Source organism: Gorilla gorilla, chromosome 10 (genome assembly GCF_029281585.2).
Source record: "Gorilla gorilla gorilla isolate KB3781 chromosome 10, NHGRI_mGorGor1-v2.1_pri, whole genome shotgun sequence".
Taxonomy (NCBI): Eukaryota; Metazoa; Chordata; class Mammalia; order Primates; family Hominidae; genus Gorilla; species Gorilla gorilla.
In genome coordinates this window covers 148355852-148382276 of record NC_073234.2, presented here as the reverse complement: position 1 = coordinate 148382276, position 26425 = coordinate 148355852, and the positions used below count along the sequence as shown (strand labels likewise).

Below are 26425 nucleotides of genomic sequence, written 5' to 3'. Positions count from 1 at the left end.
GCCTCAGCCTCCCAAAGTGCTGGGATTACAGGCGTGAGCTATCGCGCCCAGCCAGAAATTTATTTTTTATTTTATTTTATTTTTTTAATTTTTGAGATAGAGTCCCGCTCTGTCACCCAGGCTGGAGTGCAGTGGCACGATCTTGGCTCACTGCAACTTTCCTCTTCCAGGTTCAAGCGATTCTCCTGCCTCAGCCTCCCGAGTAGCTGGGACTACAGGCACGTACCACCACACCTGGCTTATTTTTTTCTATTTTAGTAGAGATGGGGTTTCACTGTGTTGCCCAGGCTGGTCTCGAACTTCTGAGCTCCAGCAATCTGTCTGCCTCGGCCTCTCAAAGTGCTAGGATTACAGGTGTGAGCCACTGTGCCTGGCCAGAAATTTATTTTCATGGTTCGGGAGGCTGGGAAGTCCAAGATCAAGGTGTTGGCAGATTGGGTTCCTGGTGAGGGCTCTCTTCTTGGCTTGCAGGTGGCCACTTTCTTGCTGTGTCCTCACATGGCAGAGAGGGGGACTCTGCTCTCTCTGCCTCCTCTTAAGAGGGCGCCAGCCCTGTGACATCTGATTCCCACCTAGTGACCTCATTTAACATTTATCAGCTCACAGGCCCCATTTCCAAATACAGTCACATTGGGGATTAGGACTTAAATATATGAATTTTAGGGGGGTACAGACACTCAGTTACAAACATTCAGTTCCTAACAGTTGTAGAACTTGATTATTTTATTTATTATATATATATATATATATATTTTTTTTTTTTTTTGAGACGGAGTTTTGCTCTTATTCCCCAGGCTGTAGTGCAGTGGTGCCATCTTGGCTCAACCTCCACCTCCTGGGTTCAAGCAGTTCTCCTGCCTCAGCCTCCCGAGTAGCTGGGATTACAAGTATGTGCCACCACGCTCAGCTACTTTTTGTATTTTTAGTAGAGACGGGGTTTCTCCATGTTCGTCAGGCTGGTCTTGAACTCCTGACCTCAGGTGATCCACCCGCCTCGGCTTCCCAAAGTGCTGGGATTACAGGCGTGAGCCACTGTGCCCGGCCTGATATATTTATTTTTTGAGACGGAGTCTTACTCTGTCACCCAGGCTGGAGTGCAGTGGTGCGATCTTCGCTCACTACAACCTGCATCTTCCAGGTTAAAGTGATTCTCCTGCCTGAGCCTCCAGACTAGCTGAGATTACAGGCTTGTGCCACCACACCTGGCTAGTTTTTTGGTATTTTTAGTAGAGATGAGGTTTCACCATGTTGGTCAGGCTGGTCTTGAACTCCTGGCCTCAAATCAAATGATCCACCTGCCTTGGCCTCCCAAAGTGTTGGGATTACATCCATGAGCCACCTCACCCAGACAGAACTTGATTATTTTAAAGCAATGATGTGCCTGCCATTTATAAGGCATTATTTGGGGGAAAAGGGAAAGCCTAGGTAACGTGTAGGAAGGAGTGCAACAACCTTGTTTTCCCAAAGAGCTCTTTATCCAGGCTGGAGTGCAGTGGCACGATCTCGGCTCACTGCAAGCTCTGCCTCTTGGGTTCACACCATTCTCCTGCGTCAACCTCCCAAGTAGCTGGGACTACAGGCACCCGCCACCACGCCTGGCTAATTTTTTTTGTATTTTTAGTAGAGACAGGGTTTCACCATGTTAGCCAGGATGGTCTTGATCTCCTGACCTCATGATCCACCCGCCTCGGCCTCCCAAAGTGCTGGGATTACAGGCGTGAGCCACTGCGCCCAGCCTTTTTTTTTTTTTTTTTTGAGACGGAGTTTCACTCCTCTTTCTCAGGCTGGAGTGCAATGATGTGATCTCGGCTCACTGCAACCTCTGCCTCCCAGGTTAAAGTGATTCTCCTTCCTCAGCATCCAGAGTAGCTGGGATTACAGGCACTCACCACCACGCCTGGCTAATTTTTGTATTTTGTAGAGACAGGGTTTCATCATGTTGGCTAGGTTAGTCTCTAACTCCTGACCTCAGGTGATCCCCCCGCCTCGGCCTCCCAAAGTGCTGGGATGACAGGCGTGAGCCACCGTGCCCAGCCAAGAGCTCTTTATTCTAAGAGAGTGGCAGAAATGTACATCAACTGCTTGAAAGATTTAACCCGCCAAGTGTCAAGCGCAGCAAATGCTGTGAATAGAACTTTAGCACAAAGCATCTTGGTTCCAGATTAGAATGCTGATATTCAGGCCAGGCACGGTGGCTCATGCCTGTAATCCCAGCAGTTTGGGAGGCCAAAGCAGGAGGATCTCTTGACCCTATGAGTTTGAGACCAGCCAGGGCAACATAGACCCTGTATCTACAAAAAATTTAAAAATTAGCTGAGCGTGGTGGCGCATATTGGTAGTCTCAGCTACTCAGGAGGCTGAAGTGGGAGGATCACATGAGCCTGGGAGTTCAAGGCTGCAGTGAGCTGTGATTGCTCCACTGCACCACAGCTGGGGTAACAGAGCAAGGCCTTGTCTCAAAGAGAAAAAAAAAACCTGATGTTCTGGCATGGAGACACCTCTGTTACAAACTGGCTCTGGCGACACCGTGACTTGCACTGGTTTTGGGGCTTGAAGGAGACTGTCCTGGCAGTTATGCTCAATGGAATGGGAAGAGCTTGACCACAGGTGATACTTGCCTTGGATACAGTACTTCCAATAGTACAGAATGTTTGCACAAATAAGATTTTTAATATCCGGTTTCATGGCAGTATCATTTACTTGTAGTAAAATTCACCTTTTTTGGGGTTCAGTTCCATGAGTTTTGAGAAATGTACTCACCAGTGCAGTCAAGATGTAGAACATGTTCGTCACCCTGAAAGGTCCCCCTGAGTCCCGGCTCCTGGCAGCCACTGATCTGGTTTCTTTGCCTTCTGCTGCTTCCAGCGTGTCGTGACACGGGGTCACAGGGTGTCCGCCGTCGTCTTCTGTGCCTGGCTTCTTTCCCTGGCACACACCTTGTTGCATGGATCAGCGGTTTGCTCCTTTCGTTGCCGGGTAGTATTCTGTGGTTTGGATGCACCATGGCTTGTTAGTTTACAACCAGTGGATGGACATTTATACTGCTTCCTGTTTTTGTAAGAAATAAAGCTAATATAAACATAAGTGTGCAGTCTTTGTAGGGACATCCATTTTTCTCTTAGCTAAGTGACTATGAATGGAATTGCTGGGCCACGTGGCCAGTGTCTGTTTAACTTGCTGAGAAACTGCCGCATTGTTTCCCACGTGCTTGTCCATTTTGCAGTCCTACAGCACAGTACGAGGGTTCCAGGTTTTCCACGTCCCTTTTGGCCACTTGTAGGTGGTCAGTCTTTTTTTTTTTTTTTTGAGACAGAGTCTTGCCCTGTCGCCAGGCTGGATTTGCAGTGGCGCAATCTCAGCTCACTGCAACCTCCGCCTCCCGGGTTCAAGCCATTCTCTTGCCTCAGCCTCCCGAGTAGCTGGGACTACAGGCACGTGCCACCACGCCCGGCTAATTTTTTTGTATCTTTAGTAGAGACGGGGTTTCACCGTGTTGGCCAGGATGGTCTCAATCTTTTGACCACGTGATCCGCCCGCCTCGGCCTCCCAAAGTGCTGGGATTACAGGCGTGAGCCACCGTGCCCGGCCCGTGGTCAGTCTTTATTTTCAGCCAATTCTTATTTGGTGTGTAGTGGTATTTCATGGTTTTAATTTGCATTTCTCTGAAGATTAATGATGTTGAGCATTTTGTCATGTGCTTAATTTGCCATCCATATCTCTTCTTTGATAAAGTGTTTAAATTGTTTTAAGTTGCATTATTTACTTTCTATTTATTGAGTTATCAGAGTTCTCTATACATTCTGGATACAAGATCTTTGTCAGATATGTGTTTTACAAATATTTCCACCAGTCCATAGCTTGTCTTTTCATCTTTTTAAACAATATCTTTTGAATAACAGATTTTTACTTTTTTTTTTTTTTTTTGAGATGGAGTCTCGCTCTGTCGCCAGGCTGGAGTGCAGTGGTGCGATCTCAGCTCACTGCAACCTCCACCTCCCATGTTCTCCCACCTCAGCCTCTCAAGTAGCTGGGACTGCAGGTGCATGCTACCATGCCCGGCTAATTTTTTGTATTTTTAGTCGAGATGGGGTCTCATCCTGTTGGCCAGGCTGGTCTTGAAGTCCTGGTCTGAAGTGATCCGCCCACCTTGGCCACCCAAAGTGATGGGATTATAGGCGTGAGCCACCGCCCCCAGCCTTACTTTTTTTTTTTTTTGTTGAGCCAGAGTCTCGCTCTGTCGCCCAGGCTGGATGGAGTGCAGTGGCGTGATATCGGCTCACTGTAACCTCCGCTTCCTGGGTTCCCACCATTCTCCTGCCTCAGCCTCCCGTGTAGCTGGGATTATAGGCGCCCGCCACCATGCCTGGCTAAGTTTTGTATTTTTAGTAGAGACTGGGTTTCACCATGTTGGTCAGGCTGGTCTTGAACTCCTGACCTTGTGATCCACCCGCCTCGGCCTCCCAACGTGCTGAGATTACAGGTGTGAGCCACCACTCCTGGCCCAGAATTGACTTTTTTTTTCTTTTTTTGAGTCGGGAGTCTCGCTCTGTCGCCCAGGGTGGAGTGCAGTGGCACCATCTTGGCTCACTACAAGCTCCGCCTCCTGGGTTCACGCCATTCTTCTGCCTCAGCCTCCCGAGTAGCTGGGACTACAGGCGCCCGCCATCACGCCCAGCTAATTTTTTGTAGTTTTGGTAGAGACGGGGTTTCACCATGTTAGCCAGGATGGTCCCGATCTCCTGAGCTTGTGATCCGACCCCCTTGGCCTCCCAAAGTGCTGGGATTACAGGTGTGAGCCACGGCACCTGGCCCAGGTTTTACTTTTGACAAACCTCAGCTTACTATTATTATTTTTTTCCTGGTTTGTGCTTTTTGTATCCTATCTGCGAAGTCCATGCAAGACCCAACGGCACTAAGATTTTTGCCTGTCTTTTCCACTGGAAGTTTCATAGTTTTAGATTTTACATTTGTCTGTGTCTGGCCATCCTTACACAGCCACAATACTGTATTGATTACTATAGCATGATGGTAAGTCAATTAAGTAATATGAGTCTTCCAGCTTCATTCTTTTTCAAAATTGCTTTGGTTTTTCTACACTTTTTTTCTGTGAACTTTAGAATCAGCTTGTCAGTGTCTACAAGCCCTCTGGGATTTTGACTGGAATTGCATTGAATGTATGAAACAATCTGGAGGACAGCTGACATTTTAACAATATTGAGTCTTCTGATTCACACACCCATAGGTCAGTGATGGGAGCAAGGCTCAGGCTAAAGCAGATTCAGGGTGTCTTTCTATGTGGAACGTTTAGGAAAAGTATGTTTGCATGCCACTGTCTCCTGACCAAACCCTTCACTTTTTTGTCTTCTAGAATCTTTATATATCCTTATAGATTATTATAGGCAGTAATGATTAATGATGAGATATTAAAACGCCTTTGTTCTTTTGATTTAAGGAGAGGGCAAGTATTGAGGATTTTCCCTCTCGCTTTTGTATTCAGGGCCGGGCGCTGGTGGCTCACGCCTGTAATCCCAGCACTTTGAGAAGCCGAGGCGGGCATATCACGAGGTCAAGAGATCGAGACCATCCTGGCCAACATTGTGAAACCTCATCTCTACTAAAAATACAAAAATTAACTGGCCCTGGTGGTGTGCGCCTGTAATCCCAGCTACTCAGGAGGCTGAGGCAGGAGAATCGCTTGAACCCGGGAGGCAGACGTTGCAGTGAGCCGAGATCGTGCCACTGCACTCCAGCCTGGGCCACAGAAAGAGACTCCGTCTCAAAAAAAAAGAAAAAAAAAATCCCAAAGTGTCAGAATTACTGTATTCAGCTATCCCTGTATATAAGATGCAGTTTACAAATGCCTATCGCAGGCCAGGCGCGGTGGCTCACGCCTGTAATCCCAACACTTTGGGAGGCCGAGGCGGGTGGATCAAGAGGTCAGGAGTTCAAGACCAGCATGGTGAAACCCCGTCTCTACTAAAAATACAAAAAATTAGCTGGGTATGGTGGCGCATGCCTGTAGTCCCAGCTGCTCAGGAGGCTGAGGCAGGAGAATGGCTTGAACCTGGAAGGTGGAGGTTTCAGTGAGCCGAGATGGTGCCACTGCACTCCAGCCTGGGCGACAGTGCGAGACTCCATCTCAAAAAAAAAAAACAAAACAAACAAAAACAAAAAAAAACACAAATGCCTATGGCAGTTGGCTGAGTCACTTTTTCTGTGACTGTCGTTGCTTCAATTTTATGTTGATTTATGAAACCTAAGTTTACACAGAAAAGAAATTAAGGGCTAAATTAAGATACTGAAGAATTACTTAAGCCCCTGAGTTTTTTTTCTTTTTTTCTTTTTTTTTTTTTTTGAGACAGAGTCTTGCTCTGTCACCCAGGCTGGAGTGCAGTGGCGCCATATCGGCTCACTGCAAGCTCCTCCTCCCGGGTTCTCGCCATTCTCCTGCCTCAGCCTCCTGAGTAGCTGGGATTACAAGGCGCCCGCCACCACGCCCGGCTAATTTTTTGTATTTTTAGTAGAGATGGGGTTTCACTGTGTTAGCCAGGATGGTCTCAATCTCCTGACCTTGTGATCCACCCGCCTCGGCGTGAGCCACCGGGCCTAGCCAACCCCCTGAGTTTTTTTAAAGTTCTAATAATACTCATCAGGTTAGCTGTGTATGCAAGCATATTGTAAAATTGCTTTTTTTTTTTTTATTTCCAGTTGGAGTCTAGCTCTGTCGCCAAGGCTGGAGTGCAGTGGCGCGATCTCAGCTCACTGCAACCTCTGCCTCCTGGGTTCATGTGATTCTCCTGCCTCAGCCTCCCAAGTAGCTGGGATTACAGGCAACCGCCACCATGCCCAGCTAATTTTTGTATTTTTAGTAGATATGGGGTTTCACTGTGTTGGCCAGGCTGGTCTCGAACTCCTGACCTCGTGATCCGTTCACCTCAGCCTCTCAAAGTGCTGGGTTTACAAGTATGAGCCACTGCGCCCGGCTGTAAAATTGCCATTTAAGAGGCTGTGTGTAACTGGAGGTATTGATGGGTGTCTTTGAGAGGGTGGGGATTCAGAAAGGTTCAGGATGGGCCGGGCGCAGTGGCTCACGCCTGTAATCTCAGCACTTTGGGAGGCCAAGGTGGGCAGATCATGAGGTCAAAAGATCAAGACCATCCTGGCTAACATGGTGAAACCCCGTCTCTACTAAAAACACAAAAAATTAGCCAGGCGTGATGGCGGGCGCCTGCAGTCCCAGCTACTCGGGAGGCTGAGGCAGGAGTATGGCGTGAACCTGGGAGGCGGAGCTTGCAGTGAGCCGAGATGGTGCCACTGCACTCCAGCCTTGGCGACAGAGTGAGACTCCGTCTCAAGAAAAAAAAAAATTTCTTTATGTCTTTCTTGGTCAAGTGTTTTTTTTACATATGTACAATGGGGATCCTGAGTTGGAAACACATACTTTGGTAAACAAAGTGCAGTAGTGTTCACAGTTACCACGATCATATCCCGTGTTGTCCCACCCTCTCTTTTTTAGGTTGCGACCTTTCCTTCCCCAGCAATAAACTTGTCTCTGGAGATCACTGTAGAATTGTAGTGGATGAAAAATCAGGTCAGGTGACACTGGAGGATACCAGGTGAGTATGTTCTGAGCTTCTTTTGGTGTTTCTTCTTGTAGCTTAAGAAGCCTGACTTCGTGCTATGTGCCGTATGCCACGGCTGAGGAGGAGAAGAAATGCTGTCTTTAGTGTGATAACAGCAGCTCATTTTTATAACAGCACAGTCATGTGTCCCTTAGCAACAGGGATCCAGTCTGAGAAATGTGTCAGACAATTTGATCATCTTGCAAACATCATGGAGTATACTTAAACAAACCTAGATGGTGTAGCCTACTACATACCTAGGCTATATGGTATAGCCGATTGCTCCTAGGCTATCAACCTATACGGCGTGCTACTGTACTGAATGCTATAGGCAGTTGTAACACAGTGGTAAGAGTATTTATCTAAACACAGAGCAGGTGCAGTAAAAATACGATATTTTAATCTTGTGGGACTCCTATCGTATATGCGTCTGTTGAAAAAAACATTATTATCAGCCCGGGCGCGGTGGCTCACACCTGTAATCCCAGCACTTTGGGAGGCTGAGGCAGTTGGATCACCTGAGGTCAGGAGCTCAAGCCCAGCCTGGCCAACATGGGGAAACCCTGTCTCTATTAAAAATATAAAAATTAGCCGGGCGTGGTGGCATGCGCCTGTAATCCCAGCTACCCGGGAGGCTGAGACAGGAGAATCACTTGAACCTGGGAGTCGGAGACTGTGGTGAGCTGAGATGGCACCACTGCACTCCAGCCTGGGAAACGAGTGAAACTCCATCTCAAAACAAAACGAAACAAAAGTTTATTATCTGGGGCATGACTGTAGTTAATTAGGCTCCCAAGGTATTAGAAGGTGTATTTCCTGGTTTCCAGGATGGGACACTTAGTGACACTTTGGTGTCTGTGACCCTTGTTGAATGTATTCAAATTAAGTATGTCTCAGAAATAAGACTTAAAAGATGCTGGTAATTTTTGGTTCTTGCAAGCCTATTCAAGTTTGATTTCTTTCCCTCAAATCAAAAAATCATTTTTTAAAACTAATAAATTCTTGTTCTTGTACAACTGAAGTACAGATTGAGTATCTGAAATGACTGAAACTAGACTGTTTAGATTTTGGATTGTTTCAGATTTTAGAATATTTTCATTATGCTTACCAGTTGAGCATGTCTGATTCAAAATTCTGAAATGTTCCAGTGAGTATTTTTTTGAGTGTCTGTCTTGTTGGTGCTCAAAAAGTTTTGGATTTCACATTTCTGATTAGGGACATTCAGCTTAGGGATATTCGACTTAGAAAGTGGAAAGCTTTCCAAAATCCTATTCATACGTTAAAAATGCATATGTTGGTGTATATATTTTGCATAAATGCAATCACACTACACATACTGTTGTAGCGTCAGCTTTTTTCTTTCTTTCTTTTTTTTTTTGAGATGGAGTTTCGCTGTGTTGCAGGCTGAAGTGCAGTGGTACGATCTCGGCTCACTGCGACCTCCGACTCCCAGGTTCCAGCCATTCTCCTGCCCCAGCCTCTCGAGTAGCTGGCATTGTAGGCACACACTACCGAGCCCGGCTATTTTTTTGTGTTTTTAGTAGAGACGGGATTTCACCATGTTGGCCAGGCTGGTCTTGAACTCCTGATCTCAGGTGATCCGCCTGCCTCAGCCTCCCAAAGTGCTGGGATGACAGGCGTGAGCCACCGCGCCCGGCCAGCGTTTTTCACTTACGGTGTTTTATGGAGCGCTTCACATGTCACAGCGTCTACATCCAGCTCATCTTTTCGTTATCTTAGGATGGTTTCTTTGTCACTTCCCTTATTGGTGGACATTTATTGTTTTGACTTTTTCTTACTATAAATAACACTGCAGTGACTCTTTCCCAAACTCTGCCTTCATGTCTATTTTCTTGGGATGATTTGTCGGAAGGGAAGTCTGTGTCAGTGTTACTCAGAATGTGCCTATTCCTTTTTTTCTCTTTTTTGAGACGGAGTCTCGCTCTGTGGCTCAGGCTGAAGTGCTGTTGGTGCGATCTCGGCTCACTGCAACCTCCGCCACCCGGGTTCAAGCGATTCTCCTGCCTCAGCCTCCCGAGTAGCTGGGATTACAGGTGCCCGCCGCCACGCCTAGCTCAGATGGGGTTTCACAATGCTAGCCAGGCTGGACTTGAACTCCTGGCCTCAGGTGATCCACCTGCCTCAGCCTCCCCAAGTGCTGGGTTTGCAAGTGTGAGCCCCCGCACCCGGCCAGAATGTGCGTCTTTTAAATCTGCTGCAAGTGGCAGGTGGTCTTCTAGCAGTATGTTGAGAGTGTGCTGTTCTCACCGCAGGATTTTTTTTTGTTTGGTAAAGATCAGGCTCTGTGAGATTCTTTGGTAACTGATAGTTTCAGGGATAGAAGACTAGGAAGTAGGTTTTAATAGGAAGAACTGATGCTCCTTTTCCTAGTCTAATAGATATCAGATTAAGTTCTCTATTTCTTGGCACAATGGGAAAGGCAGGGTGCTGGTCCCGAGGTGTCCCGCCTGCTTCAGGGCCTGGCTTCCCCATGCTGGGTGCTGGTCCTGGGCTTTCCCGCCTACATCAGGGCCTGGCTTCCCCGCGCTGGGTGCTGGTCCTGGGTAGTCCCGCCTGTTCCAGGGCCTGGCTTCCCCACGCTGGGTGCTGGTCCTGGGTAGTCCCGCCTGTTCCAGGGCCTGGCTTCCCCGCACTGGGTGCTGGTCCTGGGCTTTCCCGCCTACATCAGGGCCTGGCTTCCCCGCGCTGGGTGCTGGTCCTGGGTAGTCCCGCCTGTTCCAGGGCCTGGCTTCCCCACGCTGGGTGCTGGTCCTGGGTAGTCCCGCCTGTTCCAGGGCCTGGCTTCCCCGCACTGGGTGCTGGTCCTGGGCTTTCCCGCCTACATCAGGGCCTGGCTTCCCCGCGCTGGGTGCTGGTCCTGGGTAGTCCCGCCTGTTCCAGGGCCTGGCTTCCCCACGCTGGGTGCTGGTCCTGGGTAGTCCCGCCTGTTCCAGGGCCTGGCTTCCCCGCACTGGGTGCTGGTCCTGGGCTTTCCCGCCTACATCAGGGCCTGGCTTCCCCGCGCTGGGTGCTGGTCCTGGGCCTTTCTACCTGTTCCAGGGCCTGGCTTCCCCGCGCTGGGTGCTGGTCCTGGGTAGTCCCGCCTGTTCCAGGGCCTGGCTTCCCCGCGCTGGGTGCTGGTCCAGGGCCGTCCCGCCTGCTTCAGGGCCTGGCTTCCCTGTGCTGACTGCATGGTGGTGTTACTTTCTTATGGCTGTTGTAATTTACCACAAGCTTAATGGATTTACAAAACACAGATTTGCTGTCTTCCTATAGTTATGGAGGCCCAGAGTCCAACATGGGTCTGGTGGGGCTAAAATCCAGGTCTGAACAGGGCTGGTTTCTTCTGGAGGCTCCCGGGGAGAATTTGTTCTCTGCCTTTTCCAGGTTCCAGAGGTGCCACGTTCCTTGGCAGAGGTGGGCTGGAGGGGAGGGGTGCTCAGGCGGAAGGAACCACGTGTGTAGGGGTCCCTGAGCATAAGCAGGGCCGTGTGGTCGGAGCATGTGGTGAGCGGCAAAGTCACACAAGGGAGCTTGGGCTTTAGCCTGAGAGCAGTGAGGAGTCATCAAAGGGGTGTAAGTGGAGGAGTGAAATAATCAGATTTTTGTTTGGAAAGAACAGGAGGATGAGTGATGACTGCAGTCGCCCCTCGGCATCTGGGGGGATTGGCTCCGGCCCCCTGCATGCACCCAAGTCCGTGCGCACTCCAGCCCCGTAGCCAGCCCTGTGGAGCAGGAGGACACAGAAAGTCAGTCCAGCTCCAGCGCCCCTGCATGCACCCAAGTCCGTGCGCACTCCAGCCCCATAGCCAGCCCTGCGGAGCAGGAGGACACAGAAAGTCAGTCCAGCTCCAGCGCCCCTGCATGCACCCAAGTCCGTGCGCACTCCAGCCCCGTAGCCAGCCCTGCGGAGCAGTAGGACACAGAAAGTCAGTCCAGCTCCAGCGCCCCTGCATGCACCCAAGTCCGTGCGCACTCCAGCCCCGTAGCCAGCCCTGCGGAGCAGTAGGACACAGAAAGTCAGTCCAGCTCCAGCGCCCCTGCATGCACCCAAGTCCGTGTGCACTCCAGCCTCGTAGCCAGCCCTGCGGAGCAGGAGGACACAGAAAGTCAGTCCAGCATATGTGTGGGATTCATTCCCTCTCATTGAAAAAAACCCGTGTATAAGTGCATCTGCACAGCTCAAAACTGCATCTTCCAGGGTCAGCTTTGCGTTGTAACAGCAGAACTCAGACACACACAGCCACTGCCTGGTTTTGGAGGTTTTACGGGGAGATGGCCGTGGCAGTTCATTTGCTTACTGTCTGCATTTGCTTTCCTGCTACAGACGGCAGAGCTGAGTAGTGGCAGTGGTGACCACAAAACCTACACTGTTTACCCTCTGTTTATGGAAATCGTTTGCCACTCCCATCCCTCAGCAAACCGTGGTGGTCACTCGGATGTGAATTCTGTCCACTGCTGGGGCCTCGGGAGTGAAGCTGCAGAGCTGAGGCCTGTGTTGTTTCAGTCGTTTTGCCCGGTTGCCGTTTTGTGTGTCGGGTATGCTGTGCTCTTGGACCTTGGTCACCTGACCAACACCTGATTTGCTGTCAGGTCTCTGCTCAGAAGTCCCCAGGAGGCACTTCCTGCCCCATCAACTTAGCCTCCTCCTGTCTGTCCCTGGGTGAGCAGCATCTGCATTGGCCTCTCCCTGGGCAGAGTACCTCAAGGGGCTTGGCAGCCAGACCACAAGCTCTGAGTGCAGGGCCATGTCCTGCAGCTGACGGCCCAGCATTGAGTCCGCTTCTGCCCAGAGCCAGTCTCTTGGGAGGGATCAGTACTCATTGGAGGCATGAGTTCACCGGGGTTGTGATGGCTGCAAGGAACAGAACTGTGGATAGCGCAAGTCCAGCTCAGGGGAGGCTGGAGGTGGAAGCACCACACTGCAGACGAGGCCTCCGGGTCCACTAGGAGGCAAACGGGGAGAGAACCCAGCCCTGCAGCAGCAGAGCTGCCAAGCACGTGAGGAGGTGTGGTGGCTGGTTAGGCTGTCAGTCAGGGAGAAGTGGGTGAGCCATTTCTCGAGAGAATGGTGAGGGGTGCGTGGATGTGTGCATCGTTACGTATTTACACTGTTCCTATGAGTATTTCCAGAATGGTCATATCGAGCTGCTTGCTAATGGTGCTAGAAAAAAAATCTTGTAACTCCAAGTTATTTTAAGTAGAATAAATTGTGTTTTTGTTTTTTTACAGCACCAGTGGAACAGTGATTAACAAGCTGAAGGTTGTTAAGAAGCAGACATGCCCTTTACAGACTGGGGATGTCATCTACTTGGTGTACAGGAAGAATGAACCAGAACACAGTAAGAGAGAGGAAGGCTTGCCGGGGTCAGACCCGCACGGGGGTGCACGTGAGGGCGCGCTCTGAACGTTCCTCCTGGCTACATCCCTTGCCATAGGAACGTTCCTCCTGGCTGCACCCCATTTCTTGCTCACATGGGTTCCTGCCGTGAATAGTGTCTGTTGAGTGGGAGTGTCGACTTTGCAGCCTGAGCCCAGCCATTCCTCAGGAATACCACTGTGGCCATGAGCAGCCAATCCCAAAATGGCAGCCAAGGAGAAACTGATGGGGATGGTTTGGGTTCTGCAGAAGAACTTGAGTTATGGGGAATAAAACCTAGGACCAGGGGTCTGGAGGCCATTGATGGTTCTGCTTTTGGAGACCTTACAAGAAACATTAAAGGTTAGACTGGATTCCAGTAAGTTTTTTCAGCTCCAGAAGTCCCGTTTTTGTTTTGTGGAAGAACGGTATAGGACAAGGAAAGTTATGGGAGTCCTTTGAAGGTCACGCCTGAAATACTTTTTTTTTTTTTGAGATGGAGTTTCGCTCTTGTTGCCCAGGCTGAAGTGTAATGGCGCAATCTCAGCTCACCGCAATCTCCACCTGCCGGGTTCAAGCAATTCTCCTGCCTCAGCCTCCCGAGTAGCTGGGATTATAGGTGCCCACCACCACGCCTGGCTCATTTTTGTATTTTTAGTAGAGACGGGGTTTTGCCATGCTGGACAGGCTGGTCTCAAACTCCCGACCTCAGGTGATCCACCCACCTCAACCTCCCAAAGTGCTGGGATTACAGGCATGAGCCACTGCACCTGGCCAATACTTATTTATTTAATTTTTTAAATAAATAAGAGACAGAGTCTCACTCTGCTCTGTTGCCGAGGCTGGAGTGCAATGGCGTGATCTCAGCTCACTGCAACCTCCACCTCCTGGTTTCAAGTGATTCTCCTGCCTCAGCCTTCCAGGTAGCTGGGATTACAGGTGCACACCACCACACCCAGCTAATTTTTGTATTTTTAGTACAGACAGGGTTTCGCCATGTTGGCCAGGCTGGTCTCGAACTTGGGACCTCAGGTAATCCGCCCGCCTCGGCCTCCCAGAGTGCTGGGATTACAGGCAAGAGCCACTGCACCTGGCCACCCCTGAAATACCTAAAGACCACAGTGGTGAGGGAGAATGGGGCAAATATGTCTTAGGCATCTTCAGCATAAACTTAACCAGCCCCTGGCCACACAGAAGGATCTTGTATCTGCTGCTTTGTGTAGTTTGAAATTATAAGTGAGGCATAGATTCTTCACCTTCTTCTGCCTCCTGATGCCATTTTTTCCCGAGGCTTATTTCTTTTGAGTTGGTAGAGATGTTTTAGATTACTTGTTTTGAAATTTCTTAAACTGATGAATTTGTTATTAGCTGATGAATCAAAATAATCAACAAAAACAAATGGACTGGAGAACAGAAGAGAAAAATGAGTTCTCAGTTTGCACAGGGGCCATCACTTTTCTGATTTGATTGATTTTCTTTTAGACGTGGCATACCTCTATGAATCTTTAAATGAAAAGCAAGGCATGACACAAGAATCCTTTGGTAAGTAAGAGTATAGCAAAGGAGTGGATGCCTATTAGAAACTATAGCATTCCTTTTGTTTTTTGAGATGGAGTCTCGCTCTGTTGCCCAGGCCGGAATGCAATGGTGCGATCTCAGCTCACTGCAGCCTCCACCTCCTCGGTTCAAGCAATTCCCCTGCCTCAGCCTCCCATTTTTTTTTTTCTTGAGACGGAGTTTTGCTCTTGTTGCTCAGCCTGGAGCGCAGTGGTGCGATCTCGGCTCACTGCAGCCTCCTCCTGCCGGGTTCGAGAGATTCTCCTGCCTCAGCCTCCCGAGTAGCTGGGATTACAGGTTGCACCGTCATGCCTGGCTAATTTTGTTTGTTTGTTTGTTTTTTGAGATGGAGTCGCGCTGTGTCACCCAGGCTGGAGTGCAGTGGCGCCATCTTGGCTCACTGCAACCTCTGCCTCCCGGGTTCATGCCATTCTCCTGCCTCAGCCTCCTGAGTAGCTGGGACTACAGGCAGTCGCTACCATGCCCAGCTAATTTTTTGTATTTTTAGTAGAGATGGGGTTTCACCGTGTTAGCCACGTTGGCCTCGATCTCCTGACCTCGTGATCTACCCGCCTCAGCCTCCCAAAGTGCTGGGATTACAGGCGTCAGCCACCGCGCCCGGCACGCCTGGCTAAGTTTTATATTTTTAGTAGAGACGGGGTTTCACCATGTTGGTCAGGCTGGTCTCGAACTCCTGACCTCAGGTGATACACCTGCCTCGACTTCCCAAAGTGCTGGGATTACAGGCCTGCACCACCGTGCCTGGCCTTGGGGCTGTTGCATTCTTAAGAGTGTTTCAATCCCTAGAGTGTCTGCTTGAGCCCTGGATGTGTGCTGCTTCTGCTCCTTTTGGGTTACAGAAGCTAACAAGGAAAATGTGTTCCATGGGACCAAAGATACCTCAGGTGCAGGTGCAGGGCGAGGGGCCGATCCCCGGGTCCCTCCATCGTCGCCCGCCTCTCAGGTGTGCTTTGAGGAACCACAGCCATCAACGTCGACGTCAGACCTCTTCCCCACAGCCTCGGCCTCTTCCACGGAGCCTTCTCCTGCAGGGCGAGAGCGTTCCTCCAGTTGTGGTGAGGTCACATCTCATGAGGTCTTGGTGCTGGTTGCATGGTTTTTGTTCACTGCTCTTTACCTGTGTTGTTACAGAGGCAGATAAGCGACTGAGGACTGACATGAGGTTCTCAGTAGTGAGATTTCTGTAGGAGTCAATATTGAGTGTGTTGTTCCCTTCACTTCCCAAGAGAAGTGAAGATCAGGGACTCTAGTACCATGGTGTATTTTGCAGTTTCATTGAGACTATAATTTGCATACCATAAAAGTCATCCAGCCGAAGTGTACATTTCAGTGGATTTTAGTACATCACAAGGTGTGGGACCATCACCACTCATTGACACCAAAAGGAAACCGGTGCCCACCAGCAGTCACTCCCCATGTCCCCTTCCCCTCAGCCCCACCAGCAGTCACTCCGCATGTCCCCTTCCCCTCGGCCCCACCAGCAGTCACTCCACATGTCCCCTTCCCCTCGACCCCACCAGTAGTCACTCCGCATGTCCCCTTCCCCTCGACCCCACCAGTAGTCACTCCGCATGTCCCCTTCCCCTCGGCCCCAGCAGCAGTCACTCCGCATGCCCCTTCCCCTTGGCCCCACCAGCAGTCACTCCCCATGTCCCCTTCCCCTCGGCCCCACCAGCAGTCACTCCCCATGTCCCCTTCCCCTCAGCCGCACCAGCAGTCACTCCCCATGTCCCCTTCCCCTCGACCCCACCAGTAGTCACTCCCCATGTCCCCTTCCCCTCGGCCCCATCAGCAGTCACTCCCCATGTCCCCTTCCCCTCGGCCCCATCAGCAGTCACTCCCCATGTCCCCTCCCCTCAGCCCCTGGCAGCTGCGTGTGCTTTCGGCCTCTGGATTTTTCTGTTCTAGACACTTCACAGACATGGAATCATGCGTGCTCTTTTTTGTTGTTGTTGAGATGGAGTCTCGCTCTGTCGCTCAGGCTGGAGTGCAGTGGTGCGATCTCGGCTCACTGCAAGCTCCGCCTCCCAGGTTCACGCCATTCTCCTGCCTCAGCCTCCCGAGTAGCTGGGACTACAGGTGCCTGCAACCACGCCCGGCTAATTTTTTTTTGTTTTTTGTTTGTTTGTTTGTTTTGAGATGGAGTCTCGCTCTGTCACCCAGGCTGGAGTGCAGTGGTGTGATCTCGGCTCACTGCAAGCTCCGCCTCCCACGCCATTCTCCTGGGTCCACGCCATTTTCCTGCCTCAGCCTCTGAGTAGCTGGGACTACAGGCACCCGTCACCACGCCCGGCTAATTTTTTGTATTTTTAGTAGAGACGGAGTTTCACCGTGTTAGCCAGGATGGTCTCGATCTCCTGACCTCGTGATCCGTCCGATTGGCCTCCCAAAGTGCTAGGATTACAGGCGTGAGCCGCCGCGCCCGGCCGTGACTGGGCTCTTTCACTTAGCATGGAGTTTTCAGAGTTCATCCAGAAGAGGATGTTATTTAAAACTAGTTTTGCAGATGCTGTTCCTTACGGCATGACTCTTACCTCTTCCATGGTCATTGGGAAGAAATTCCATCTGGGTGCAGCATGACGGGAATGTTTTCTGTTTTCTTTTAGGGTTTGTCACGTGGAGGATGTGTACATATGGATTCTCTAAATTGGATCGCGCTATACATATTATTATTTTTTTTATTTTCTTAGCTATTCTCTATTCTAGATTATGTTTTGAATTAGCTTTTCCAGTTTAATAGAAAAATATTTTTGAGATTTTTGATTTGGGGAGAATTGACAGTTTTACAGTGCCCAGGAAAATGGTGTTTCTCCTTGTTTGTTAAGCTCTTCCTGTTCTTCAGTGAAGTCTCACGGCTTTCTTCGTGTCGTCTGGGCTCATTCTTAGTCCTGGAGTGCTTGGCTCTCGCATTCTTACATTCCATAGCAGTCTGCAGATTCCTATGAACAGAAGAGCCTCTGAATCTCAGATTAGGCTGTGTTTCGATCTGACAGGAAAGCTGGTTCCCTGATAAAAAGTCCAGAAACGCCCGCTCAGCTCAGCTCCTGAGGTCACCAGGGGCTTCTGTGCACTCCACGCTGCTGTTTTTGCTCAGGTTTTTGCCTCGAGGTTTCACAGTGGCTGCCAGAGCTCTGGACATCACTGACACATTCATGGCAGGCACCAGGAAGCCTCCGGGGAAGGGACCTTTGCTTTCCATGGATCCGTTGGCTGATCCGCAGCAGCAAGAGCCATCTCTCCCAGAAGACTGCTCCCTCCGTCTCATGGGCCACCCTGGCTGCTCTGCTATAGGACACTCCTTGTTTTTATGTCTCTGTGTATTCCAGTGGGATTTGGGGAAGGAGAGGTATCGGGTGCAGGGACTCAGTGTGCCTTCTTGAAACCAGAAACCTCTCACACTCTCTGGGCCTGTTTCCACTTCTGTTGATGTGGTTTTTACTCCGTCGTATGCCGTTGCTCTGTCTTCACACGGGCAGCCACACCTCTCCTGTTCGTTGATGTCCTTGAGGCCTTGTTGCATCCACCCCTTCCTTCTTCAGAGGCTCCTTTGGATGAGCCCAGCTCCTCAGCAGCAGAGTGCTCTTTATTTTCTGTTTTTTTGAGACAGAGTCTTGCTCTGTTGCCCAGGCTGGAGCGCAGTGGCGCAATCTCGGCTCACTGCAACCTCTGCCTCCCGGGTTCAAGTGATTCCCCTGCCTCAGCCTCCTGAGTAGCTGGGGTCACAGGCGCGCACCACCACCATGCCCAGAAAATTTTTGTATTTTTAGTAGAGACGTTGTTGGCCAGGCTGGTCACCAGCAGCAGAGTGTTCTAAAAGCATACCTCAGTCTGATGGATGATATCCCAGCCATCTGAAGAGTAACATCCAGATGTGTTGTAACATTCCAGTGTGTTGTAACATTCCTGTAACATTCCGGTGTGTTGTAACATTCGGTGTTACATGGTGTGTTGTAACTTTCTGGTGTGTTGTAACATTCTGGTGTGTTGTAACAATCCCGGTGTGTTGTAACATTCCGGTGTGTTGTAACATTCCAGTGTGTTGTAACATTTGGTGTTACATGCTGTGTTGTAACATTCTGGTGTGTTGTAACATTCCCGGTGTGTTGTAACGTTCCAGGGTGTGTTGTAACATTCCGGTGTGGTGTTCCGGTGTGGTGTTCCGGTGTGTTGTAACATTCCGGTGTGTTGGTGTGTTGTAACATTCCAGTGTGTTGTAACATTTGGTGTGTTGTAACATTCCGGTGTGTTAACATTCCGGTGTGTTGTCACATTCTGGTGTGTTGTAACATTCTGATGTGATTTCAGGACTCACCTGGGAGGACTTCTCAGGTGCTAATTGGGGACACTAAGTTGCAGGCAAGACTCTGGAGAGTGAGTGCTATGTAGTTTCCACCTGTTATTTCTGGAGATAAGAGGAACAGCGGAGACCAAACCCATGACAGACAGTTTCTACTAGCCTGTCTCCTATAGACTAAACACAACCCCGGCTTCTCAGAGCCTCTTTGATTTACCTTTGTTTTAACATCATAACCTTAAATTTATGAGTGAAAGAAAATAACACTTCAAGATGAAAGCATCTCAGCACTGGGCACAGTGGCTCACGCCTGTAATCCCAGCACTTTGGGAGGCTAAGGTGGGCAGATCCCTTGAGCCCAGGAGTTCAAGACCAGTTTGGGCAACATGGTGAAACCCTATCTTTACAAAAAATACAATATAAAACATACAAAAATTAGCCGGGTGTGGTGGTGCATGCCTGTAATCCCAGCTACTTGGAAGGCTGAGGAGGGAGGATTGCCTGAGCCTGGGAGGCGGAGGTTACAATGAGCTGAGATTGCACCACTGCACTCCAGCCTTGGCAACAAAGCCAGAGCCCATCTCAAAAAAAAAAAAAAAAAAAAAAAAAAGACCTGTAATCCCAGCACTTTGGGAAGCCAAGACAGGCGAATCACTTGAGGTCAGGAGCTTGAGACCTGCCTGGCCAACATGGTGAAACCCCGTCTCTACTGAAAATACAAAAATTATCCAGGCATGGTGGCAGGCGCCTATAGTCCCAGCTACTTGGGAAGCTGAGACAGGAGTTTCACCTGAGACAGGAGGATCACCTGAGGCTGGGAGGCGGAGGTTGCAGTGAGCCGATACCGCGTCACTGCACTCCAGCCTGGGCGACAGTTAGACCAGGTCTCAAAAAAAAAAAAAAAAAAAAGAAAAAAGAAAAGAAAACATGCCAGATTTGAATAGCCACCTGAATGTTGAAGTTTTACCAGCTCTCTTGGGCTGTGTACCCTTCATCGTATCTTCCAGGTTCCTTAAAACCCACCCTTGGGCACAGCTGGGATGTGCACTGGCTCTTCACAGCTAGATCCAGCATGCACTGACTCTCCCCGTGCAGGGACAGCCCCAGAGGAATAGAGGTGACGTTCCAGCCGCTCCAGCGTGGCCCACAGCATTTCAAGTGCAGCAAGCGCAGATAGGATGCAGGGTTACTAGTATTTTGGATTGACTGCAGATTTTGAACTGTCTGCCTAGATGAACTATACTAGGGCCAAGTCCCATGTGCGTTTTGTGGCTACTAGACCCTCTTCAGAAATGAAACACAAAACAGCTCTGGCCTGTAAAGAAAACAAACTTCACCAGTAAAATTGTTTCCTGTTCCTATCCACCAATGTGCATAGCACAGTGTGTAGTCTGGGTAATACGGTTTGCATAATTTTTTGATAATGTTCTACTTAAAAAGGGCAGCGTATTTGTATATTACTTAATGTAATTAAAAAAAAATTCTTCTGGCCGTGTGTGGTGGCTTACGCCTGTAATCCTAGCACTTTGGGAGGCCGGGTGGGTGGATCGCCTGAGGTCGGGAGTTCAAGACCAGCCTGGCCAACATGGCAAAACCCCATCTCTACTAAAAATACAAAAATTAGCCAAGTGTGGTTGCGGGCGCCTGTAATCCCAGCTACTCGGGAGGCTGAGGCATGAGAATCTCTTGAACCCAGGAGGTGGAGGTTGCAGTGAGCCAAGATCCTGCCACTGCACTCCAGCCTGGGCGACAGCACAAGGCTCTGTCTCAAAAAGAAAATAAAAATAATAAAAAATAAAAATTCTTCTATCTGTATGCCTAAGTGTATGCATACTAACAAAATAATTATAGTTACTGCTTATTGAGCAGCTACTAAATGTGAGGCAGTGTGCCAGGTACATTCTGTAAGTGGTAGGATGGTGCTCCTCTCCATGTTGGCTGAGCACGGGGCGCTGGAGATGATGGGGGGAGTGGGTGCCGGCTGGGGGCCAGCCCACAGGCTGTCTCTTTCCTTCTGTTCGTATATGAGGTGGTTTGTCCCCAAAATTATTCTGTTTTCTTTCAGCTGCTGTAAGCCAGTTTCTTGTTTTTTTTTCAAATAATAACACTTACATTTGAATACTGTAAGCTAGATATGTATTATGCTGTAATATGATAAACTAAGTCTTTAGTAAGATATAGGTTATTCACACTTGTAATCCTTATTCACACCTGTAATCCTTATTCACACCTGTAATTCCAGCACTTGGGGAGGCCAAGGTGGGTGGATTGTTTGGGCTCAAGAGTTTGAGACCAGCCTGGGTAAAATGGCAAGACCCTGTCTCTACCAAAAATACAAAAAACAATTTAGCTGGGCATGGTGGTACACACCTGTAGTCCCAGATACTCAGGAGGCAGAGGTGGAAGGATCGCTTTAGCCCAGGAGGCAGGGGTTGCAGTGAATGAAGATCTCGCCACTGCATTCCAGCCTGGGTGAAGAGTGAGACCCTGTCTCAAAAAAAAGATAGAGGTGATTAGAAAGTCTGCCTGTTTTTCTGCCAAGGTCATTCCTGTCGTTATGACTCTGGCTTCTTGCTCGTGGAGGTAGCGCTCTCCCTACAAGTCACCGCGCTGTATCCTTCCCATTATCACACCTTTTGTAAAATAGTTCACACGCAGCACCATCTCCACCCGTTGGAAGCTATGCATCCCTCCACTGGAGCATCTGTGCTTTACACAGACTTCTGTTTTTTTTGTTTGTTTGTTTTGTTTTACTTTGTTTTTTTGAGATGGAATTTTGCTCTTACTGCCCAGGCTGGACTGCAATGGCGTGAACTTCGTTCACTGCAACTCTGCCTCCTGGGTTCAAGCAATTCTCCTGCCTCAGCCTCCCAAGTAGCTGGGTTACAGGCATGTGCCACCACACCCGGCCAATTTTGTATTTTTAGTAGAAATGGGGTTTCACTATGTTGGTCAGGCTGGTCTTGAACTCCTGACCTCAGATGATCCACCCACCTTGGCCTCCTGAAGTTCTGGGATTACAGGCATGAGCCGCCGTGCCTGGCATTTTTTTTTTTTTTTTTTTAAGAAATGAGGTCAGGCCGGGTGTGGTGGCTCACGCCTGTAATCCCAGCACTTTGGGAGGCCGAGGTGGGTGGATCACGAGGTCAGGAGATCGAGACCATCCTGGCTAACACGGTGAAACCCTGTCTCTACTAAAAATACAAAAAAATTAGCTGGGTATGGTGGCGGGTGCCTGTAGTCCCAGCTACTTGGGAGGCTGAGGCAGGAGAATGGCGTGAACCCCGGAGGCGGAGCTTGCAGTGAGCCGAGATGGCGCCACTGCACTCCAGCCTGGGCCACAGAACAAGAGTCCGTCTCGAAAAAAAAAAATGAGGTCTTGCTCTGTTGTGCAGGTTGGGAGAGTGATGTGGTCATGGCTCACTGTAGCCTCGAACTCCTGGGCTCAAGTGATCCACCCACCTCAGCCTCCTGAGTAGCTGGGACCATATGCTCGTACTGTCATGCCTAGTTAATTTTTTTTTCTTTTTTTGTATTTTTTGTAGAGATGAGGTCTTGCTGTGTTGCCCAGGCTGGTCTAAAACTCCTGGGCTCAAGTGATCCTCCCACCTTGGCCTCCCAAAGTATTGTGATTACAGGCGTGAGCCCCATGCCCAGCCTCAGACCTCTATTTCTTATTTTTATTTTTTTTCCCCAGAGGGAGTTTCGCTCTTATTGCCCAGGCTAGAGTGCAATGGCACGATCTCGGCTCACTGCAACCTCTGCCTCCCGGGTTCAAGCAATTTTTCTGCCTCAGCCTCTTGAGTAGCTGGGACTACATGCGCTCGCCACCACGCCTGTCTAATTTTTTTGTATTTTTAGTAGAGATGGGGTTTCACCATGTTGGCCAGGCTGGTCTCGACCTCCTGACCTCAGGTGATCCACTTGCTTCGGCCTCCCGAAGTGCTGGGATTACGGGTGTGAGCCGCCGCGCCCGGCCCAAAGCTCTGTTGTAACAAGTTTATGACACAGTGTGCATCATATGACCACGGGTATGTGGGTTTGCCCTGCGTTAGACTCGGTGCTCGAGGGCTAAGCCTGGTCACAGACATCTCCGCATTTGTTTCTCTGCAAATGGGCTCCTTGCCCCCAGCTCCACCCCACGTAGAGATGGGCACAAATAGAGTTAAGATGTGAGTTGAGTGAGCACACACTCCTCGTAAGCCGCTTGTCATTCCTAAACTACGACATCTCAGGCTGCCAGCTGCACTGGGCTCCAGTCAGTGACACCTTACAGGCGTGGTTCTCTCCTGAGCTGGATGGATCAGCACCTATCTTGTTTGATTCCTCTCACAGGGTCTGGGGGTGGTGGCATCTCCCCTAAAGGAAGTGGTCCCTCTGTGGCAAGTGATGAAGTCTCCAGCTTTGCCTCAGCTCTCCCAGACAGAAAGACTGCGTCCTTTTCGTCGTTGGAACCCCAGGATCAGGAGGATTTGGAGCCCTTGAAGAAGAAAATGAGAGGAGGTTAGTGTCTGGTTGTGTGCGTCCTCAGTCCTCTCGTGTGCTCCTGGGGCATGCAGGGGCCGCTGCCACGCTCCGTGCTGTGGGGCATTGCTTCCTGCAGGGGCATGTGGACCCTGCCTCAGGTTGATGCCTGTAACACCTCCGGCATTTTCATTCAGAAAACCTGGGCCTGTTTTTTTGCGGTTTGCATAATCCAGATAGAACTGTGATTTGCTACAGGCTGTTCTCTTGGTCTGGAAATAGTGCATTCTGAATTGCAGAATTAATCTCAAAATCCTCCTTCCTGGCCAGGTGCAGTAGTTCATATCCATAATCCTAACACTGGGAGGCCAAGGCAGGAGGATCACTTGAGGTCAGGCGTTGGAGACCAGCCTGGGCGACAGGGCAAGACTTTATCTCTAAAAATAAAAATCAAGCCTGACACCGTGGCTCCCGCCTGTAATCTCAGCACTTTGGGAGGCCAAGGTGGACGGATCATCTGAGGTCAGGAGTTCAAGACCAGCCTGGCCAACATGGTGAAACTCCGTCTCTACTAAAAATGCAAAAATTAGCTGGGTATGGTGGTACATTCCTGTAATCCCAGCTACTTGGAAGGCTGAGGCAGGAGAATTGCTTGAACCCGGCAGGTGGAGGTTGCAGTGAGCCAAGACTGTGCCATTGCACTGCAGCCGGGGCAACAAGAGCAAAACTCCATCTCAAAAAAAAGAAAATCAAAAAGAAAGCCCTCTGTCCTGGTAGGACAATAATTTCTAAAAATGTAGCTTAAATCTTCACACTGAAGATGATTTAGGGAGAAGTCTGCAGTTTGAAAGCCAAAGTTAAGATTATTAGAAAACATTTGGGAATGTTATGGTAGAAGGATTGCTGTATTACAGTCCAGAGAGCAGCCAGCCACTGGGGCACTGTGACAGGAAGGTTCTAGGAGGGGTCCCCAGGGAAAGAAATTAGGTTATCTGACACGTGGAGTTGATCGGTGTGGGGAAGGTGTGGAAAGAGTCAGCAACAGTTACACAGGAAAAATAAGCACAGGAATGAGGAAATTTTAATTCTAGCAAACATGAAAAATTGTGTAAGTCACACAACTTAATCTAGTAAACTACTTGGCTCAGCAGTGAATACTTGTATAAACATAATAATACAAATACAGTATCATGAACTAATGTAATCTGTTAATGTAATGTTGGCAGGGGTGTCTCAGGTCAGAGTTTTTCTCTACCTTAATAGATGTCAGGAATGATGTCTAAAATTGATAAATCAAATGTACCATGATAACTTAGAAACACAGAGGTAAATACCAGAAGAAACAGCTCAAAGACATGAAAATACTTTTCCTCCGAGGAGGGAAATTGGGTGAGGAGTGGCTGAGACGGAGGGTGACTGCCTTTGTTTTCTTCTAAATATATTATGTATACATTTTTTTAAGAGACAGGATCTTGCTTTGTCACCTAGGCCAGAGCGCCGTGGTGCAGTCTTGGCTCACTGCAGCCTCCATCTCCTGGGCTCAGACTGTCCTCCCACCTCAGCCTTCCGAGTAGCTGAGACCACAGGTGCACGCTACCATAGCCGGCTAATTTTTTTTCCCATTTTTTTTAGAGATGGGGTTTCATTATATTGCCCAGACTGGTCTTGAACTCCTGGGCTCAAGCGATCTGCCCACCTCAGCCTCCCAAAGTGCTGGGATTACAGTTGTGAGCCATTGCACCTGGCTTCTTCTAAATACTTGGCTTTTTAAATTGTGTACAGTTTCTTTAATTAAAAATAAAAATTAATTGATTACCAACATCTGAGCATTATAGAAAACTAAAAACACCAGAAGAGGGTGGGGCACGGTAGCTCACACCTGTTACCCCAGTACTTTGGGAGGCCGAGCCGGGTGGATCACGAGGTCAGGAGATTGAGACCATCCTGGCTAACACGGTGAAACCCTGTCTCTACTAAAAATACACAAAATTAGCCGGGCGTGGTGGTGGGCACCTGTAGTCCCAGCTACTCAGGAGGCTGAGGAAGGAGAATGGCATGAACCCGGGAGGCGGAGCTTGCAGTGAGCCGAGATCGCGCCACTGCACTCCAGCCTGGGCGACAGAGCGAGACTCTGTGTCAAAAAAAAAAGACTGCATGTATTTCCTTCTCGGTTACGACAGTTAGAACACATCCCTTTCTCCTGTGGACGGGGACCTTGACCTGAACCTGCATGTATTTCCTTCTTGGTTACGACAGAACACATTCCTTTCTCCTGTAGATGGGGACCTTGACCTGAACGGGCAGTTGTTGGTCGCACAACCGCGTAGAAATGCCCAAACCGTCCACGAGGACGTCAGAGCAGCGGCTGGGAAGCCAGACAAGATGGAGGAGACGCTGACATGCATCATCTGCCAGGACCTGCTGCACGACTGCGTGAGGTGCGACTGTGTTCACCCTTGGCTCACGGAACATGGCACTGCAGGTTCTTCGTCCAGTGTGGGGCAGGGCTGGGCATGAAACAAGCCTGCAGGTCCTGTTTGGCCTGGCATCTGCTGAGGTTACTCTGTCACCCAGATAAGAGTGGGTGGAGCTTTCTCAGCCCACTGCAACCTCTCCCTCCCAGGATCGAGCGGTTCTCTGACCTCAGCCTTCTGAGTTGCTGGGACTACAGGTGCACACCACTATGCCTGGCTGACTTTTTTTTTTTTTTAATGTTCTAAATATTTTTTATTCCTTTTTTTGTTTGTTTGTTTGTTTTTTTTAGATGGAGTCTCGCTCTGTCACCAGGCTGGAGTGCAGTGGCACAGTCTTGGCTCACTACAACCTCAGCCTCCTGGGTTCAGACGATTCTCCTACCTCAGCCTCCTGAGCAGCTGGGACTGCAGGCGTGTGCCACCATGCCCGGCTAATTTTTTTGTATTTTTTAGTAGAGACAGGGTTTCACCATGTTGGCCAGGCGAGTCTTGAACTCCTGACTTCAGGTGATCTGCCCACCTTTGCCTCCTAAAGTGCTGGGATTATAGGCGTGAGCCACTACTCCCAGCCACCCCGCTGATTTTTGTGTTTTTTGTAGAGACGGTTTCGCCACGTAGCCTGGGGTGGTTTTTT

General features: G+C 49.5%; 1 protein-coding gene across 34 annotated transcripts in view; it reads left to right on the top strand.

The window, feature by feature from the left end:
* CHFR (checkpoint with forkhead and ring finger domains) overlaps window positions 1-26425 on the top strand; it is a 67871-nt gene that overhangs the window by 23244 nt on the left and 18202 nt on the right. For 6 of the 34 annotated variants that reach the window (XM_055357754.2, XM_055357757.2, XM_055357753.2 and 3 more), the window contains exons 2-7: window positions 7517-7616; window positions 12855-12964; window positions 14464-14523; window positions 15435-15614; window positions 23189-23356; window positions 25596-25755. In XM_055357754.2, coding sequence (XP_055213729.1) covers window positions 7517-7616; window positions 12855-12964; window positions 14464-14523; window positions 15435-15614; window positions 23189-23356; window positions 25596-25755 — 778 coding nt within the window. Of the gene's footprint in view, window positions 1-4635; window positions 5243-7516; window positions 7617-9553; window positions 9677-10696; window positions 12162-12854; window positions 12965-14463; window positions 14524-15398; window positions 15615-22398; window positions 22492-23188; window positions 23357-25595; window positions 25756-26425 lie in introns of those variants that run through there. The other 28 variants (XM_055357747.2, XM_055357750.2, XM_055357746.2 and 25 more) reach the window with 15 other exon arrangements.